At 55.9% G+C, this 19511-nt stretch overlaps 1 protein-coding gene across 1 annotated transcript; it reads right to left on the bottom strand.

Annotated features, from left to right (window-relative positions):
* Positions 1-6094: 6094 nt before the first annotated feature.
* On the bottom strand, positions 6095-19107 carry POMGNT1 (protein O-linked mannose N-acetylglucosaminyltransferase 1 (beta 1,2-)). Its single transcript, XM_010287782.1, has 21 exons — positions 18997-19107; positions 15827-15935; positions 15309-15424; positions 14929-14994; positions 14381-14494; positions 13583-13700; positions 13201-13306; positions 12574-12682; positions 11907-11977; positions 11529-11604; positions 9992-10075; positions 9805-9846; positions 9533-9591; positions 8903-8975; positions 8471-8599; positions 8025-8150; positions 7810-7874; positions 7381-7425; positions 7067-7202; positions 6479-6588; positions 6095-6197 (listed from the first exon to the last, which is right to left on the bottom strand). The coding sequence occupies exons 1-21, from the start codon at positions 19105-19107 to the stop codon at positions 6095-6097; spliced, it is 1968 nt and encodes a 655-aa protein (XP_010286084.1).
* Positions 19108-19511: the final 404 nt, after the last annotated feature.

Below are 19511 nucleotides of genomic sequence, written 5' to 3' on the forward strand. Positions count from 1 at the left end.
CCCGCCGGGAGCCCCCGGGAGCGGTGTGGCGTTTCTGGCCTCGACCCATCTGCTGCAGCCCCACGAGCACCCACGTGACGGGGACCAGCCCGATGCCGCCATATTCCAGCCCCCGCAGCAGCCTTGGACCTCTTCCCTGTGGGAAACGGCCACTTTCGGAGCTCCGGGGGGGAATTTCCCCCCGGATGGGGGGTGGGATGGATCCAGGCGTAGCTAAAAAAAAAGAAAATAAGAAAGAGCCCGGTGCGTGTGCCGGAGTGTGGGCTGGGTGGGGTGGACCCGGCAGCCTCCTGTGGGGCAGCATCCCTGTGGGCACAGGGTGGGAAAAATGAGGGGCTGGAGCCTCCGGCCATATGGAGAAGGCAGGTACCTGAAGAGCTGCCTTTCCCTGCTGGCAGCCCCGTGGGGTGCTGGTACACGTGCTGCCCCACCTCCACGAGTGCCATGCAGAGGCCAAATTCCCAGGAGATTTGCAGGGTGCATTCGCCACCGGCATCGCCTGCCCCCGGGCACAACGGGCAAAACCCTGCGTGGTGGCGGGGTGTGCGCTGGCAGGGAGCGGGCAGCGCTCTGCCCTTTAGGAAATGAGCCGCCCCCGCCCTCCTGGGAATTAGCTTTGGTGGGGGACAGGGCTGTCATGAGTGGGAGGAGGAAATCACAGCTCTTTGGGTTTGTGGTGATAAAGGGAGTGAGTGGGACGCAGAAGCAAACTCATCCGGCATCAGCTGCCCAAGGAGTGCCCGCTGCAGGGGATTTCCCTTCACTCGCCGTAACAGCCTGGCCAGGACGTTCCCGGATCGGGGAGGAGAGGACGTCCTTGAAGGGCACGGGCTGGCCCGAGGGAAGAAGTGAGGCAATGCACCCTTTCCCTGGCACAGCCTTCCTCCCTGGGCTCCCCTTCTCCTCCTCCTCCCTGCCCCAGAGATAAACCATCCTGGGTGCCCACCCAGTCCTAAGGGTGCTTTCTGGGCAGCTTCGTGCCCCGGTTATTTGTCGGCATATCAGAGGAGGTGATGGAAGGGCTATTCAAAAGGCAGCAGGCAGGAGCTGACATTGAACCCGGAGCGTTAATCATTAACGCCGCAGCAGGCAGGACACGGCGTAATAACCATCACAACAACAATCCCGGGTACCCAGTTGAAGATTAATTCTCCGCCGCGCTTTGTGGGTGTGGGCACTGGAGGTGGCAGCCCCACGCCGGGAGGCGCAGCAGGGGATGGGGACGGGCTGGGCACAGGGGAGGGACCCCACGGCTGCGGCCAAGGGGAGAAGCCAAGCAGAGCCCCTTGCTGGGAGTGGTTTGGGCACCTCGGCATTGCAGGGCTCTTTATAAAGCAGAGGGTGCTGAAAATTTGGGATCAGCTCCTTGAGCTGGGATGAAGGTGGCTTGGGCGCAGGGTCACTGCCCTCCTCCCATGCGGGGATGGGGACAGGGCCAGCACGCCCTGGGCACGGGCATCCTTCCAGTGCTGAGATTCCTCCATTCCAGAGGACGGTGCTGGAGGTGTCCTGCTCCCAGAGGACACCGGCTGGAGCGTGCTGCTCTCCATCTGTGGGGCACAGAGGGACCAGTGCGCCACGGGAAGGGTCAGCCTGAACCTTGTCTCTCACATCCCAGCCCATCACTGGAATGTGGGGACTCCCCGTTCCCCCGGCACAGAGATCCCCACCAAAAAAGCATAATGCATAAAATAACCACCACCAGAAATGATGCAGAATTCTCCTTCCACCTTCAACCTCCAGAGAGGTCAAGTTTCATGCCAAGGCTATTTTGCTTTTGTTTAATTATCAGCCAGCTCCTGGGATGCAGAGCAGCCCGGACAAGTTCTCCTTTGTACGGCTGCACAAAGCCAGGGCTGCGGGGGGGCTGCGTGGGGCCGGGCGAGACCTGGGAACCAGCCACTTGGGCAGCACGTGCTAAAGCTGGTGCTGCGTGGGGCTGAGCCACGGGAGCCGACACGTTGGGCTTCCCAGGGAGGGCGGGCAAAGGGCCAGTCACCCGGCCAGCTCCCGGCCAGCCAGGGATGCTCCAGCACCTGTGGGCTGAGGCGGGAGGTGAGCAGGACCCCCAGGAATGGGATGGGATGGGGAGTGACCTGGCTGCCCTAACAAGATCCCTGGGACTGAGCTCCTTCAGGCAACGAACCTCCACATCACCATCACCCCCAGGGGACATGCTGAAGTGCTCCACCAGCCTGGCACAGGCGCTCCCCTTTGAGGGGGTTAACCTGCTTTTGGCATCATCCCGCCGTTTCAGGAGGGGTGCTCCTATAAACATAGCAGTTTGCAAACGCCAGTCCCTTGAGGTGGGCAAGGTGTGGTGGGTCTCAAACCTGAGCCCACACCACCTTGTGGGACCCTACCAGCGGCCGGATCCTGCCCTTGCCCACGGTGCCCTGGCAGGGGCTTAGCGCCGCAGGGTTTGGCCTCGGTGGGAGGTGGATGCAGATGGGGAGGCTGCCGGGAGGGTAGAGCCTGCTCCAGCACTGCCAAGCAAAGCTCCTGGAGATGGGGGAAAAGCCCCCCCAAAAGCTGTGCTTGGCCTGGCAGAGCGGGTGGGAGCCACCAAGGAAGAAGCCCAGCCTGGCTGCAGGGAGCAGGCAGGGGCGCAGGAGGCAGCCGGTTCGGGACGCAGGTCCTGGCTGGTCCGTGCTGGTGGGCCACACCCTCCCGCCAGAGGTTCGTTTTGGGCCCAATGGGTCCTGCAGTCTGTGGCCCAGAAACGGGTGCACCCCCAGCCCTCCCAGGGCTCCCTGGCCCCTGGGGGCAGAAATTTGGAGAAGTCTCTTGGAACTCCTGCAAAAGGCACCCAGGCGGGTCTGGCCCAGAGGCTCTGCAGCTATTTTTTTCTCATCGTATGACCAAGGCGGCTCCTCCCTTGGCTTCGCTTCACCCCTGCCCATGCCCACCCCTGCGGGGAGGAGCAAAGGCTGCTGCGCTGGGGAGGGGGTTTTGCTAGAGGTGCCTCCCACAGCCCCTGCTTTTGCTTTGCCATGCCTGGCCACAACCAGGCAGGGGCTGAACAGCTCAGGAGTAGGGCGAGCTGACCCTGCTGGGGCATGACACAAGTTGTCAGGTCTCAGCTCCAGCTGTGGCTGGATGATAGCAAGGGCCTGGTCCCCTCCAGCTATGATGTTCCTTCCTTCTGCTGTAACCTTGGGCAGGGGGTCCTGATTCCAGGAGCCCCTTTCCCTCAAAGGAAAGAAACCGAAATCCCCCTGAGAGGCCTGAAATGCAGGCCAGCCCTGTGGGGCTCAGACTGATGGACAGTGGGGTGCAAGCACTGGGGCTGGCTGCTCACTGCCCCCCACCCCAGGACGAGCAGCTTCTTCTCCCCGCTGACCCCCAAGGGCACACCAAGCTGGTCTGTATTTCTCGGGGGACAGCGGCTGGAGGAGCTGGTGGGAGCACCAGGGCCGGTTACGCCAAGCAAGAGGCCCCAGGCAGCAGGTCAGAGTTTCCCTCGGTTACTGAAGATAAAGGTGATAAAGTTTGAGAAGGAAACAGCTCACAAACCTGCGCCAGCCCCTCCAGCACCGCCTGGCACGGCACGGAGGACCTCTGCTGGCACAGGAGCCACAGGGCAGGGGCCCGGGGCCACTGTTAGCCCAGGGCAGAGACACCACAGAGGACAGGGGACTGTCCTTTCCAGGCGGGTGGCCAGCCCTAGGCCATGCACAAAGCCAGCCATGAAAGACACGAGGCTCAACAGCTTTGCAATGTTTACTCTTGAAAAAATAATCCGATTCCGAAAGCGGCAGACCCTGGGGCTGCCCACGCACCCAGCCCTACCACGGCCACCACACCGGAGCCTTGCTGGAGGAATGGGGAGGGACAGAGAACAGCATCCGGTGGGCCCAGCAAGGAGGAAGCTTGAAGCCCACCGGTCAAGTCCTGCTGTCGCCAAGAGCCACAGGTCCCTGGTCACTGCAGGGTGGGCAGCAGAGAGGGGAGCTTGCATTTAGCCATTCCCTAGCCCTAGGACCACCTTCCCCAGGCCCAGGAGGAGCTAGGAAGAAGCCAAGCCTGAGCCTGCCAGGGAAGAAGGAAAAGGAGGGGCATCTAGTTTCAGGGAGAAGGGAAAAGGGCCTTGGGAACGGAGATGCCAAAGAAAGGGCATCACAGTGGAAAGCCGTGGCAGTTTTTCCAAAGCAGGCTATGGGGACCGAGTTGCTTTCCCCAGGAAGAAGCAGAGTCCCTTTCCCATCGTACTGAAAGGACCCGCTTTACCCCATGGACCAGGGCAGGGGGTACCTGCCACTGGCTGCCAGAGCAGAGTCGCAGGGAAGGGCAGCACTGGGGGTGGCAGAGGAAGGCAGGATGGGACCCAAGCCTTGTACTGCACTCAAGGGTGCCACCCTGCACCTTCTTGTTCCCCTCCTGCATCCATTCCATCCCTGCTACTAGGACAGGCATGCAAGGGTCCACGAGGGTCAGAGGCCCTGTGGCCATACTAGAGCTGCGCTGTGTCCACACAGGGCTCATTTTGGGCAAAGAGGAGCAGATTTCCCCAGTTCACAGCTATTCATTCCTATGCCAGGCAAGGGAGGAAGGAGGGGAACAGAGGATGGAGTCAGGGGGCCAAGAGACAAACCTCCGATGAGTGCCTCCACACAGGCTGGGGGCTGCCAGCTTTCCATGCTGCTTTCCCACTATCCTCCCCTTCCCACAAGCAATAAATAAATAAGTTAGTGTAGTGTAGAACTTGACGCTCAGTTCACAGTGAGAACATGAAGGGGAAGGACTGAGCAGCAAATCCTCCTCCCAAGGGCAAGCCAGAGCATAGCATCCCTGCTCAAGGCTGGGGGACCTGGGCAGAGAATGGATCTCTCGCTGCATGGATGAAACAGGGAAGTGCACTGAGCAAGGGACCAGGACTGCCCCTGTCGGGGGAGTGATATTAGTACCAAGTGGCAGGGGCAGGAGGGGGCCCTGGGGTCCTTCCTAAAGCATAGGAGGGGGGGATAGGGACCCCCTCCCTCTCCATGAGGGGTGTACTGCAGCAGGAGAGCCAGGCTGCCCACCCTGGCTCAGCTCACAGCTTTCCTGCTAGCAGTGTACCATGGTAAGGGTGGGGATTCAGAAGAAAAAACCGCCTCTGCCTTTAGCAAGAGCCGGGGGTACCTGGCCAGGGAGGAGGGAGACAGGGTACAGCACCACAGGCAAGGACCATGCCAGAGCGCAGCATCTCTCACACCAGAGGACCCTGGTCCATCCTGCCCCTGCAGCTGGAGGGATGCCTGCTGGCTGCTCCCATCTCACTCTGCAAGGCACTTTCACCCCCTCTTGCACAACTCAGGGGGGCAGGACTACGTGCCACAGAGAAGGGGGGTGAGGACGGTCTGAGCCACAGCACACAGCCAGGTCCACTTCCATCTACAGTCATATCCAGCTCCCAGAACTGCAGGGAAAGGAAAGGGGCACCTGACCACTCTCATGCTGGGTATAGGGTGTCCCCTACACGTCCACAGCAAGTCCAGCTCCTCTTCAGCGTTCCTTTTTGCCTATGAGCTGGGCTGCACCAGTCACTGCAGCCCAAGAAGTGAAGCCTGCACGTGGGGAGATGTCCAACCCAGCATACAGTCTTCAAGGTGCATCCGTTGTGCAGGAGACAGAAGAGATGGTGGAAGATCCCCTCTTCACCACCATGTTCACCACTGAGCACAGAGCCAGACAGGCCAGAGTTAATAAATAACACCCAGCTGGTAGGCTGCAGCACTTGCACATGAGCATGCTGCCTTCTCAGGACTTGGGGACTCAAAAGGAAAGCAGAGGTGTTTCTTGAGGCCCCTCTAGTCCCCAGCTGAGCATGTCCTTCCTCCAGCCTTGCCCAGCCAGGGGGCAATGGGAGCAGCGTTAGTAAAGAGTCTGTGTTAAAAAAACCCCAAAAGTTCCTGGGATGGGAAGGACCCTGTCCCATGCGAGGGAGAGGGAGACCACAATAGGGGCTGTAGGGAGCCTGAGGTCTCATTTTGCAGCCTGAAATGGGAGTCCATGTCCAGTCACCAGCCTCTGAGAGCTGCTGCCAACTCTATCTCTGTACCGTGGAGGTCTCCATCTTCTCCCAGTCCCCCTCGCTTCCCAGCTGTCCCTCTCATGTCTGCTCTGCTGCAGCAACTGCTGGCACTGCCACCGCCCCCTCCTCCTTGGCCGGGGGCTCCATGTAGATCGGCGTCACCGATGAGGGCTTCTTGGACCTGCAGGTGAGGAGGCTGGATGGGAGCAGGCAGGGGTGGCGACTGTCTCCCTCAGGACCCCAACTCCCAACAGCACTGGCTGCCTCCCTGGTGTGATCTCCTTTCCCCTGGGACATCCTCCTGCCCTGGGCATGTATCCTGTCCCCCCTCCCACCACAATGAGGGGTGGTAAGCCCCTGGATTGGGCCAGGATAGAAGTGGATGATGCAGTGCCCTGGGGGCAGGGGACAGTGCCAGGAGGATGGGGGGATTACCCAGGTTGCTGTGCCCCTGATACTCACGAGTAGGGGGAGGCAGGGACCCCCACCACGAGGAAGTGGTTTTTCTTGCGGAAAAGCCGCCATAGCCCCTTGTGGTTCCCGCGGACATCCAGGTCCCAGATATGGAGGCACTAGGATGGTGGGGAGGGAGGAAGAGACATCAGAGCCTGTGGACACCAGGGCCAGGTGTCCCCTGGCAAGGGAAAAGCTACCAGCCCTGTCCCTCACCGAGACAGAGCAGAGAGGAGATAGCACCCCTCCAGCCACCACCAGTGAGAGAAGAGGGGGAACCCATTCCCATCCCTGCCTCAGGACAGGGGGTTTGACCGTCGCCTCCATGCAAGTGATGGAATCATCCAGACAAGTTCAGTCCCCGCGTTCCCACACAGGGAGCTCCTAAGACTTATCTCCACTGAACCAAGCATCTGCCCTGGACGACCCAGTGTCTTCTGTAAACACCAAGAGCTTAAATACCACACAAAGGCAGCAAGAATCCATTTGCTGAGCTGCGTCCCAGGCCACAGACAAACCCAAGAACAGCAGCGAAGTATTTCTCAGCTACGCCGAGATCAGTGCAGGGGTGAGGATGGGCCATGTCAGGGGCCTCACCTTGGCAAGCTGAGTCCAGGTGGTAAAATCTGCTTCCTGCTCCATCCTGATGAACATGACGTACACCCTGCCCTCAGTGTCAGGCACAAAGGAGTCCTCACAGGGATTCTTGCTGTGGTCCAAGACCTCAGCCTCACTGTGGAAACAGAACAGGGAGTGAGAGGGGACCTCACCTCCTCCCTGTTCTCACTGCAGGGTACTTCAGACAGGCAAGCGGTGGCTGGGGCTGCCAGGGCCACCTCCGCCCTTTCTTCCATCCTGGTTGGTTCACCCAGCATGCCCTGTGGTCTCCCAACATCCCTGCAGGCACTCACCCCAGGAGCCGATGAATTTCAGTCTCGTAGGCATCCTTCCTCAAGCTGTTGGGAGGAGGAGAGAGCACAGAGATCAGGGCAGAGTCAGACTGATAAGCAGGGATCATCCCAAGATCATCCAAACTTAAGATTGTCCCAGTGTAATACAAAAAGGCAGGCTGGAGCCAATGAATGGAGAGCAGGGACTGCTGCATATCCTGGATGATGGGGCATCAAAAACGTGACCCTTCAACACGTCCACCGGAAGCACAGGGTAGCTGAACCCAACCTCACAAAAACCACTGCAAAGATTCCCCAGCGCAGGCCAGTGTGCCAGGGCTGGAGGTTATGGCTGTTGTTCCTGAAGGGAGGGAGACATCCCCAGCACACGGGGACAAGGGCCAGGTCAAGCAACTGTTTCATCCAGATCTCATTCTGACTAGCACTCACCTCTCCACATTTTTAAGCTGGACATTCGGAACAGTGTTGAACTTGTGCTTCTTGAAATAGGCTTCCTGGGAGGGAGAGGGAAGAGAGGGGGGAAGGAAAATGGGGTTCAGTCAGGAGTCAGCAGTACTTGCAAGCATCCCCCCCTACCTGGAAAGGTGGCCTGAGTCAGAGCTCAGCACCAGGATGGGACTTGGGGGCTGAGGGAGGTCACTCACGTGAAAGTAGCCGTTCATGTTGAGCCCCACGATGCCAAAGTGGTAGGAGCGTGAGATGTCAGGGATGATGCACTCCCGGCCCTTCCGCTGCTCGGGCATCCGCATCCACATGTCCCAGTCCCAGAGCTGGGGAGGGGAAACTTCCACTCACACTCAAGCTTAGGAACATGATTTAGTAACGTGGCCATCCAGGGACCTTTCTGGCCACCCACACCAGCTCTAGCCCCTTTGGCCCTAGCCTGCCTGGGCTGCTCCAGCCAGCTCTGTGGCTGGTTATGTGGTCCTCAGGTTACTGCCTGTCCCAAATCCATTCTGCTTGGACATCCTTCCCAGTGGAAGCCAGGGCTCCTCCAAGAGCTGTACCCACAGGGACTGAGTGATGATCATGGATTGCTGATGGGCAGAGATGGGGGTGCAGAAGACAGGGTCCCCCCTATGGTACTCACCTTCTCAGGGGTTGGCCACTTTGGCTCCAGCTCATCCTTGTACAGGCTCTTCCGTAGCACCCAGCCCAGGCCTGGCATGGTCTCCACGCGGTACAGGAGCGAGGGGTCCTCAGCCGTGTGCTCATAGCCCTGCAACGTTAAAGGGAGCATTCAGCATCCGGAATGCACCCCTACCCTGCCAAAACAGGAGGCATCTTGCTCCATGGAGACTCCCAGCATGGGGAGCAGGGGACAGTCCCTGGGAAGCATGCAGCAGAGACAGGATGGTGATTTGCAGGGGTGCTTCCGAACAGTTCAGGGGTGAGGAAACAGACCCACCTAGGATGATGACGGGGGGCCACCCCACTTTACAGACAGAACTCGGACCCCAGCCTCACATGGGAACAACACAGGGCAGAGGTGTCCCCTACTCCACCATCCTCCCTGACCTACCTGGTCATTCCAAGCTGAGATGCAGTACAAGCTCTCATCCTCCTCCAAAAGGTGTATTGACTGGCTCAGAAAGCTGAGGAAAGAGTTGTTCGGTCCCTGGTCAAATACCCTTCCCCCCAGGCAAACCAAGGCAAATTCTCCACAAAGGGACAAGCCATTCCCAACTCTGGGACTGTCTAAATCATCTCTTGGTCTGAGATGGCTGATGTTGGTGTCAGATCAGGGGAGGAGCACCCACACAAGCTAAGCTGCGTCTCACCATGGGGAGGGGACAATATTGTCTCCTGCTCCATCAGAGTCCCTCCTCCTTACCAAAGAACTGGAGCCCCAGTAGATGCTGTCCCTGCCCTCTTGCCATGGGGCAGTTCTAACCACATGTGCTCAGAATCAGTGTCGCCAGAAAGCAAACCAGGAAGAGATCCCAGACCTCAAAGTCACCCTGCACTGAGTGCCAGGACAGTGGACTCAAGACTCTCTGCAGGCAGAGCTCAGTTATGGCTGTTGCCTGGGGATTGTTCAGCCTTGGCTAGGTGAGCTACAGCATGGCAGGGATCTGGCCTCTCCTGAGTAGCCAGAGAGCTTCTAGGAAATGCCTCACCCAAACAGGAGCTCAGGGACCCACAGCTTTACCTGAAGAAGTCAACCGAAATGTCAAGGTCTTCCTCCAGAACCACAGCAAATTTAGCATCCTGTAGGACAAGGAGAGATGTCAGAAGGATAGGAGTAGGACAGAGCAGAGACACCAAGCAGCATCCCCTGCCTGTGCTGTTCCCTGCCCCACAGGATCAATTCCGGCTCCCATGAGATGGGGGTGAAAGATGCTGCTCTCCCAGGGAAACCCTGTGCTGTCTTGCTCCCACAGGCAAGCAGCTAGGCAGGGCGCAGGCAGAGGTCTCACTCACCGGGAACAGGTTGAAGGTTGCGGTCAGACTGGCTTTGTAGTGCTACAAAAGACAGATTGTTGCCTGTGTTAGCATCAACCCCTGGACCACAGGGAAGGGCAGCTTGGCACAGATGTGGGGCTAAGCCTGCCTCCCTCGAATGCTATCCCAGGAAATAAGTCTCCCAGGTTTGGGAAAGGTCTCTCACCTGGGAAACTCTGGCATTTTTAATGCTAATGGGAGTGTGCTGGATTCCTGAGAGGCCAAACAGCTCCACGACATCCATTGGCTCCTGCAATGGAGAGGTACAAAGGTCATCAAATGTGTCAGTCTGGATACATTCTCCCCACACTCTGACAGTGTGAGCTCCCTGGGACAACAAGAATATGACTGTGGGATCCCCTGCATGTGGCTATCCTCTTGGGGCAGGTGAGGCTCAAAAGGATGCTGTGCTGTAGATCCCGCAGCAAGGAACTCACCAAACCCTCTTGGCCCTTCAGCCCTTAAGTATCATCATAAGTTTCTGTTAGCCCCGCTAGTTTGCAGACCCAAAGTTGAATCCAGAATATCCGAGAAGCGCAAATCCTCAGTCCTCCATGGGCAGCGCAGAAGGAAAACAGGTATAGCCAGGAACACTTACTAGCTGCTTAATGTCAAGAACACAAGCAACTCCATTTTCTCTCACAGTTTCCAAGAAAGAGACCTCTCTGAGTAAGCACTGGGATCAGAAGTAACCCATATTTGGGACATATCTCTGCCTGAAGAAGGCCCCACCAAAGCCTTCTCCATCCCCTTACTGTCCATCCCACCTCCTAGCCACAAAAGAGAGAAGGAGTTCCCATTGCACCAACAGTTCCCCCTTTCCCTGGGATCCACCATGGCAGCATGAGCATCCAGGCTGCCCCCTCATAGTTGAGGGATGCTGCTCCAGTTGCCATGGCAATGGATGCTGCTATCTTTAACCACTCTGATGTGCTGCAGTAAGAGCCTGCATAAACAAACCAGCTCCGCCAGCCCCACAATCTGACAGTGGTGGGAGAGGTCTGCAAGGGAATGAGCCTGTTCCCTTCCCCACCTCCATCACAAGACAACCAGACAATAGCTCATGGGCAACTGCACAGATGAGGGCTAGAAAGCTCCTGAGACCTACTTAGGATGCCAAAGGCCTATCCCAAAGCACATCCCCCTGCCAGAAAGCCAGGGCTCGCAGTGGGATCCTCTAGGGCTTTGTAAGGTTTTGCTGACGGGAAGGTCTTTGCACTCTAAAGGGCCAGCTCTCCTCTACCTGGTCACAGCTTTCGTAAGCCTTGTGAAAACAGATCGTTTTGGGATTCTTCACGCCTTACTGAGAGTGAAGCTGGACAGGCACAGCTGGACTGGTTCGTTCTGCTTCATGCAAGGGAGCTGGACAGGCAGTGTCACACCCAGGCTGGCTATACTTGTCAAACATGAAAGGGGGATGGGGACAGCCCAGCATGACCACCTCATTCCCGCATACCAGCCTTTTTCCGACATGGGGATGTAAAATCTGGTCTTTGGGAAAGGCCAAGGCAGCTTTATCCTCACCCATGGCTTGGCTAAGCTGACTGACTTTGCATAGGAGTGGGCGAGGAGCAGTATGACCCACAGCAGGAGGAAGGGTGAAGTGGCTTATAGTCTGCCACCCCAAAAGGGCTAGGCCAGCACCACATACTGTTGGCTGGGGGACCAAGGACCTGGCTACAGGGGCCTGAGAGTGCTCTCACCTCGTAGTACCCATCGATGAAGACTGTGATCATCTGCGGACTGACGCCCTGAGCTGACAGCAAGGACCGCAGCATCCTGAGGAGAGATCAAGGGACCTGAGCGCACAGCCCCAGTGGGCCCAGGCCACTCAGCAGAGGGGTATGGATCCCTTGGGGTGGGTGAAAGGGTGCATGGTAAAGGAACAGGACCTACTGCCCTTGGGCTCTTCTCTTTCCCATGGCCAAGGACCCTGGGATCTGTCCAAGCAGGTCTGCTCATGTTGCTCATGCAACCCCAGGAGGAGGCTGGATCCTGCCAGCAGGACGAAGGGGAGGGCTTGGGCCATGTCTGGTCTTGTAGCACAAAGCAGAGAAGCCGTGACCCCTGGAAGTGCTTACCTGTACAGGTAGTTGGGGCGGTTCCCTGCAATAACAGCTACAGGCACATCGAAGACTTTATTGTCCTTGAGCTGGAAGAGTAAAATGTGTGTGAGTGGGGCTGGGGGAGGCTGTGCCAACCTAAACAGTTCTATGATTCTATGCCTGAGAGCATAGAAAGGATCCAAGGGGTAAGGATCAGTCCCACGGTTAAACAGCACAGCTGCATAGTCCTACACCGACCACCAGGACTCCACTCAGCACTGCTGGAGACCCTGCCAGCTTCCCTCCTTCATCCCACCTCAGACCCAGCTCCCAAATCCAAACTTGCATCCACCTGGAGATCTTTGTCCAAACTGTTCAGCACTGTGCCAAGGACAGCCCAAAGGCCATCATAGCTGTTCTGTCTCTAAATGTACTCCCTCTGCTGCTCATGCTGAGGTCCCTAGAGCCATGGTAACCTGGCAGCTCAGGGCAGATGTAGGGCAAGGGAACTCCCTTTCTCCAGCATGACCTGACCATGTGTATCCACCTTACATTTGCTGGGGTTGAGAGCTTGCCCATGGGCAGTTTTCACCATTCAGCTGGTGCTTAAAGACAAGGCTCTGCATCTGAGCTGCCAACACACCTGGTCCAGCCCAGACTTCTCTCCTAGAGCCCTCCCTGAATACTCTGCCCCTGCACTCACAGGATCAGGGTTGAACTCAATGGGTGTGGGGTCTTTGCAGCTGCAGACGCTACCATAACCTTCTACTTTGCTGCAGAACCTCTTCCGGCGGCGGGTCAGCTCCCAGCATCTGGAGGCATCAAGGAGGAAAAAAACAGACTGCTCATGCCCATGGCTTCGTCTTGTGAGCTCCAGTCTGCACTGCCACACAGACAGTTCTCCCTGGGTTCAGTCATGACCAAGCCAGTCCTTATTACTATGAACAAGCAACACCTCTGGATGAAGGATATAACCACAGGAGCCATTCAGAAGCCAACCCCATCATATGGCCTCTCTGAGCAGCAATGGGCCATGTTCAAGGCCAACAGTCAGAAAAGACTGGACCAGGCCTGGTTTGGAGAGGTGACAAATGGCCAGACCATGTCCCTGCTTCCCCATCCTCACCTTTCACAACAACCATGCCTGGAATTGCAATGGAAGCAGGAATAAAGGAAGCTGGCCCCATTTTAAGAGTTACCATCCCCATCTCAAGCAGCCTTAAATCCATCCTGGGATGTTGCTAACAGACCCACAGCATTGAATCAAAAACACCAAGAGCAGCAGACAGACATCTCCCAGAGATACCTGGCACCACAGAGCAGATCTTACTTCCCACCTTCCACAGATGTCAGATGAACTTCTGTCTTCAGCAGTACGGGGTCACCCCATGTTGAGAGGGCAGGTGACTTGGCATGCTTCTCCCCGTATACTTCCCCTGGAGCAGGGACACAGGGTCAGGACTGTCTGGAAGGGCCCATCCCTGTTGTGTCAAGGCATGACCAGGGGCTGTAGCTCAGAGTGGCAGCAGCTCACCAGAGCAAGGGACATGCTTTGCCTCCCTCTCCTCCCTTGTCCCCAGGAATGGTGTTGCCGCTTTCTTTGACTTGTTCCCTGCTCATACAGCGTGTTGGGGATAGGCTGGGTTTGTCTTCACCTGGCTTCTTCCCCAAAATAAAGCCATGAACCCTCTCCTGGCCTGTGCTAGACTCACCTCCCTTCTTCCCCACAAATGTCCACATGTCTCTCCAGCTCAGGAACGGTGCAACTTGGCTCCCCAGACTTTTCAGGACATTCTTAGCTGTGTCCTTGAGGTGAAAGGAGCCTTCATCCTGGAACAAAACACAACCGTGCAGCTGAGGTCTGGCTCCAGAGATAGTCAAGAAAAGTCTCCCATCAATACCAAAGAAGTACAGTGACCACTCCTACCCTTGAACCAGGTGAGCCAGAAACCTCCAAAAGCAGGTTTCCTAAGGTCTCTGTGCCACTAAACCTGCTGGTGGCTTCATCATGACCCACAGGATGGTTAGAGGAGTCACAGACTCCTGTTTCTTTGAGACCAAATTGTTCTCAAGCAGGGCCATGTGTTCAGCAACACTTCACACAGCTAAACCCAAAACCTTGAAGAACCACAGTGCTGGTCACACAGCAGCCTAGAGCCAGCACAGTCCACATTGACCCCCTTGCCTAAGCCTGGCTGGGACCAAAAAGGGTCCCACAGCATCCTTATATTTCCTCATGTCCATTCTCCACCTAATCTCTTGTTTATTGCTGCAGGCTCTGACATATCTGATTTTTTCTCTCCTGCCTTGCTGGGCTCACAGCAGTATCTGTAGTAACAAGGGGGAGCAAGAGGACAAGGGAGGTGATCCAGCCAGGGAGGCATAGCCCAGTGGGGATATGGCATTTAGCCCTGGGCATGCCTGATGACATTCAGCAGGCAACTGCCCAGATGAGGTTTAGGGTATCCTGACTCAAGGTGACTTTTTCTTTTCACACTAAGGTCACATACCTTAATGGTGAAGATCAGGATCCGGCCCCGGGCAATCATGTTGAGGAAAAGTACCATGGCTTCATCTTCATGGGGAGAATAAGTGTCAAAGACCCTCTTGGCCATCACGTGACCCTGTTGGTATTCAAACGTCAGATGCATCTGACAGCAGCCAGGACATGCAGAATTATGGAAATCTGTCCAGGAAGCCTCAGTCCCTGAGCAACACGATGAGTTACCTTTCTGGTATGCCAGGGAGTTAGTCCCCAGGCAAATTCAGCCCTTGGGCCTTCACGCACTGACATGAAGCGCACCGAGGTCCATGGGACAGCATTACTCAACCTCACAACTACTCTCCTGCCTGCTCTCCAAGGACAGCTAGGTAAGCACATGAGAAACGCTGCAGGGACCCTCTGGGTGACCATGTTGTGCTCTGGATACTACAGGCAGACAAGCAATTGGGGACTTCTCTCCTGGCTGCCCTTTGCCTCATGCACCCAATAGTTAAAGAGCAAGGACAAACACTGCCCAGTAAGAAAGACAAATGCAGACACATTGGGATGCTTTACCGTAGCTTGATTTAAGACAATGACGTGGATCCCTCTTCCCTGCTCCCGAGCCTCATCTTCCAGGACCTGCGAGTAGAGAATCGATGAGAACCATATGCCAAGACCTCTTATTCCCTGCCCATTCAGCACAGCAGAGCTCCCAGACAAGGGGCAAGTCTCTCCTCTGTGTCATTTTGGCTTTGCTCATGGCAGTGATGGATGCCAGAGTAGAAAACAATGTGGGACACCACCTCCACAGTCCTGTCGGCAGGACGGGGCTCCACTCCTGACCTTCTTCCTGACAGATACAAAAGTGTCCTCACCATCCGCTGCCCTGAGGCTTCACCCATTCAGCTCCACCCATCCTCCGCCCACAGGGACAGTCAGCACTCGTCACTTACTGTTGTCCCATCCACAGCCACATAGACCTTCGACCGGCTGGAGTACACCTCAACATCCAAGACCTTCTTGTTGCTGACAGGGTGCCTAGGAACCTCCACATTCAGCATCTCATCATCTACAGGGAAGAAATGCTCAGTATCAACCAATCAAGGCACCCCTGGCTTGTCGTTGCTTGGTGCTAGCCCAGTCAAGCCTCCAGGAGGTCATGACTACCAGGTATCCCAGACCACAAAGCCATGGGTCGGAATCTATGGGGACGGCAGGTAAGGGAAATCCAAAATGGCAACAGGTCTGGCCCCAGCTATCCCCACATAGACCTCTGCAGTCAAATGTGCTGAAGCCTTTTGTAGACAGACCAGGAATGGGAACAACCTTTTCTATTCACTTTTATTAAACCCACATGCACAGACCTGTCTTCTGTGCTGTGGCTGGTCAGAATTTTGCCCTGACTTAAAGAAATTACTTCCCTCCCTCCAGTTTCCTTGCTTTCAAATAAAAGCAAGATGCTGCCCCTCACCGTAGTCCTGTGCAGACTCCTCTTCTTCCTCATAAGCAGCTCTCCTAGTGTCCAAGATAAGCTTGATGTTCACAATTACAGTCACAAGCAGGAAGAGGACAGCACCTGTCTGTAATACAGAAGGCTTTGCGTTACCAACTTGTAAGTAACAGCCCCAAGATCAGGCCATCTCCTTGGCAGAGGCTGCAGGGCACCCCAAGGAGATCTTGCAAGGGATCATAAGCATCTGTCATTTCCCCTGTGTTTTCTTCTGGGAAAAGGCAGAGAGAAAGAAATACAGGTGACCAAGTTTTAGGGTGATGTGCTTTCATTAGCTGGAGAGCATTGAACTCTTGATACATGAGAATTAACCCACTTCCAATGTGTCCTTGCTTCCGGATTGGTGAGCAGATTGCTGCTAAAATATTGTGTCGAGGTTGAGGGTCTCTGCATGCAAAGAGTTTGTTAATTCAAAGTTACAACTCCCACAGTAAACTTAACCTCTGTCTCCCCTGCAGCACCACTACTCAAGAATGTATCCAGGGTATTCAGAGGGAGAGGAGATTCTGTGTGACCGAAGCAAGGCAAAGGCAAGAAGCTAAGGTCTGATTTCAGGAAACGGCACCGTGCCACAGGCTGCCGGCACGGATGCTGACACAGAGGGCTATGGGAAGCCCCAGCGGCTACGGAGCAGGCCATGGGAACCCCTGACACGAGCATCACTATTTCCCATGGCCTTGCTGCTCCCAGACCAAGAGGAAGGAGAAAAGACTACAAGATTTCTACAAGCACCTCTATTTATTAAAATGCATCTTATTTTTCTCTTCATTCTTTTTCCTGATATTTGGACCCAGCATAAAGCAGAAACTACTCCATGCCAAAAGGACCTCTTCCGAGACAGAGCCACATAGGAAAACTTGGACCACCAACATCCCATGTTGGGAAATGATCCACCTGCAGGTGTAAGCTGCAAAAGCATGTCTGGCCATGGCCAAGATGATGGTCTTAGAGCTGTAGTGCTGGCTAGGGATGCAGGATGGCCTCAGTTGAAAGACAAGGCCTCAGCTGAAGTCATTTGTCTTTACTTGATCCAGGGAGCTTTGTAACCCAGGGCGCAGGTGCTTTACCATGGTGGAAAGGTGACAGCAGCATGTGGTGGCTGCGGGGCTCTGCACGAGGACAAAGTCCCTGCCCAGCAGCCATGGCCCTGCTCCTGCTCCGGGGCTGAGGAACAGCTCTAGCAGAGAGCCCAAAAGCTGCCCTGGACAGTCACGCAGTGAGGGAAGGCTTTGCTGTTGGATTTAAGACACAAAGCCCCAAGCAGCCCTTACCCTCAAAGCTAAGGCCACTGCAGGGCTCCCCTACCAGCCTTCATGCCAGGAGGGACCATCCAGCTCACTGCAGAGCCACCATGGAGGCCCAAATCTGATCGCTAAGTGCTGCTGACACATTTGTTCCACAGCCCTTTGGCCCAGCCATGCTATGGACATACCAGGTGGTTTCTTCCAGCCACGCACGCTCAGGGTCCTGCTAACATCCAGAGCATCCCAAGACTCAGCATGGAGGTGTCACAGCAACTATGGGAGTGGAGGGGAGAGATTGGTGGAGGGTCATAGCCTGGTCCCTGCACAAGGGGATGTTGATGTTGAGACAGGTCTTGGATAGTTTAGAGACTCTTCCCTTGCCCTTCAACAGCTTGTTTCCTAAAAATCTGTGCCTTTTTCAGCTCTAGGACACTTGATTCTCTGATACGGGGTTGAGATCACGCACAGGCCTGCCCTTGTTGGGAAGCACTAAAAGGATCCCCCCTCTACCTGGCCAGCTATTGCCTCATATCTACATGTTGCTGCTATCCCTGCCAAGCAGCTAAACGGGTTCAAGAAGTAACTGAGGAAGATAAAAAACAGCAATAACACAAGAGATGGACAGGCAGAAAACATGGTAATATAAACATCACTACACAATTTTGTCTTGTTGATTTGCTGTTGACTTCGGAGTATGAGCACCTTTCGAGATCTGTGCACAGAGCACTTTTAATTTGGCAAGAGCAGAGCCTCGGGCTCGCAGCGAGAAGCAGGCCGTGCATGGTGGCCAGCAGCAAGGCCACCTTACCAACTTGCCCAGACCCCCGACACTGGTCAGTACTGGAAAGGCAGGGAAGCAGCCTCACAGCCCAGGTGACCAGAGCGAATGAGGCAGCACCAAACAGGCCAGCAGCTGCGTCTAGCAAGGCTGGCTCAAGTCAGGTCTGCTGACAGAGGCCCAGCCACTGCAGAGCTGCAGCTCTAGTTTATGTATTTTAAGCTCAATTTTCATCTGTGTTTTAAGCCACAGCAGTGCCATGAAAGAGAGAGAAGACAGCAGAGAGGCTCTAGCCCATTGCCCCCAGCACAATGAGAATGCCTGCCTGAATAATCAGGCCTGTTTCCCAAGCCCCGAGCATCCCAGGGGATGCAGGACTGAGCAGTCTCCTTCCCCAGGGAGCCGTCATGAGCCTTCGTCCCCCCAGGCATTCACAAAAACCTCCCTGGCTCCCTCCCACAGAAACCAACTGCCAGATTTCACTGAGCTCTGCTCATCTCAGGAACAACCCCTTTTCTGCAGCTCGCTGCCATGGGGCCAAACCCTTCTTGTCCTTATACCTCCAGACACCCCTCAGGATGCTGGCTCCGCCAAGGATTAGCCATTTTACAGCACAAGCAACCAAGCCTGAGGCTTTCGCAGACACCAGCTGCCTCGGGCACGAGATCCCGTTACTCAGCCCTATTTTCTCTGTGCACCTGTTGTGCCTTATATCAGGTTGGATTTGCAAACCAAACAGGGCAGGGGTGGTTTCCCACTGCAGGCTGAGCCCTGCTGCACTTGGCACAGGTCTGGAACCAGGAGAGGAGGAATCAGTCAGGTTTCTAGCTGAAAGCCTCCCAAGGACACCTGGATAATTATATCTCCTGCCGTAGCCACTCAGGAGGTGCATTTGCAGCTGGAAGGAGCTGTGAGGCACAGCAGACCCTTCCACACAAGGGCACAAAGCCACTGGATGCAGCTTTTTGGGGGAGAAGTTATGCTTCCCCAGCATTTTAGGTCACTCAGGACTGCCAGCAGACCCACCTCCGCCCACGCAACTGCTCCATAAGCTTGTAAACCCTATAGATTATCCTCCCTAATCCACCACAGGCCTGCAGCTGACTCACCTGGCACAGCTTCCGCAGCGCACGCTGGTTCATCAGCTTGTACTTCCAGGCGAGGTAGCAGCTCCGCTTCTTGTGGGGCTTGACGGCGGGGTTGGATTTCCACTCATCCATAGTCACGGGGGCTGGCACGGGGGCAGCTGTGGGGGATGGGGGTCAGGATGTGTGCCGCTCCACTTTTGTGTCCATCGGGGCTCCCTACCACAATGGGACAGGTGTGGGGTTAGGAAGCCTTCAAACCCTCTCCTCAGCAAAGACAGGGCCTGGCACAAGCAGTGGCCATGAATAGCACTCATGTACCACAAGCAAAAGCCTCACGGAACCTTGCTGCCTGCTAGCACCCCCAGCCCCGCAGGGAGCGATTCAGGAGGCCAGGCTTTGCTGGAGGATTGTAAGCAGGATGATGGGATACCCTTGAACCCATGGGCCAGTGAGGACCTCTGCTCTAGGCCATTCCCTTAGTGAGGCTGCTGCAGTACGGTGGGCCCACTCCCACATTCTGGAAAAAAAAAGTGGCC

The sequence above is a fragment of the Phaethon lepturus genome, unplaced genomic scaffold, assembly GCF_000687285.1.
Source record: "Phaethon lepturus isolate BGI_N335 unplaced genomic scaffold, ASM68728v1 scaffold25035, whole genome shotgun sequence".
NCBI classification, from domain to species: domain Eukaryota; kingdom Metazoa; phylum Chordata; class Aves; order Phaethontiformes; family Phaethontidae; genus Phaethon; species Phaethon lepturus.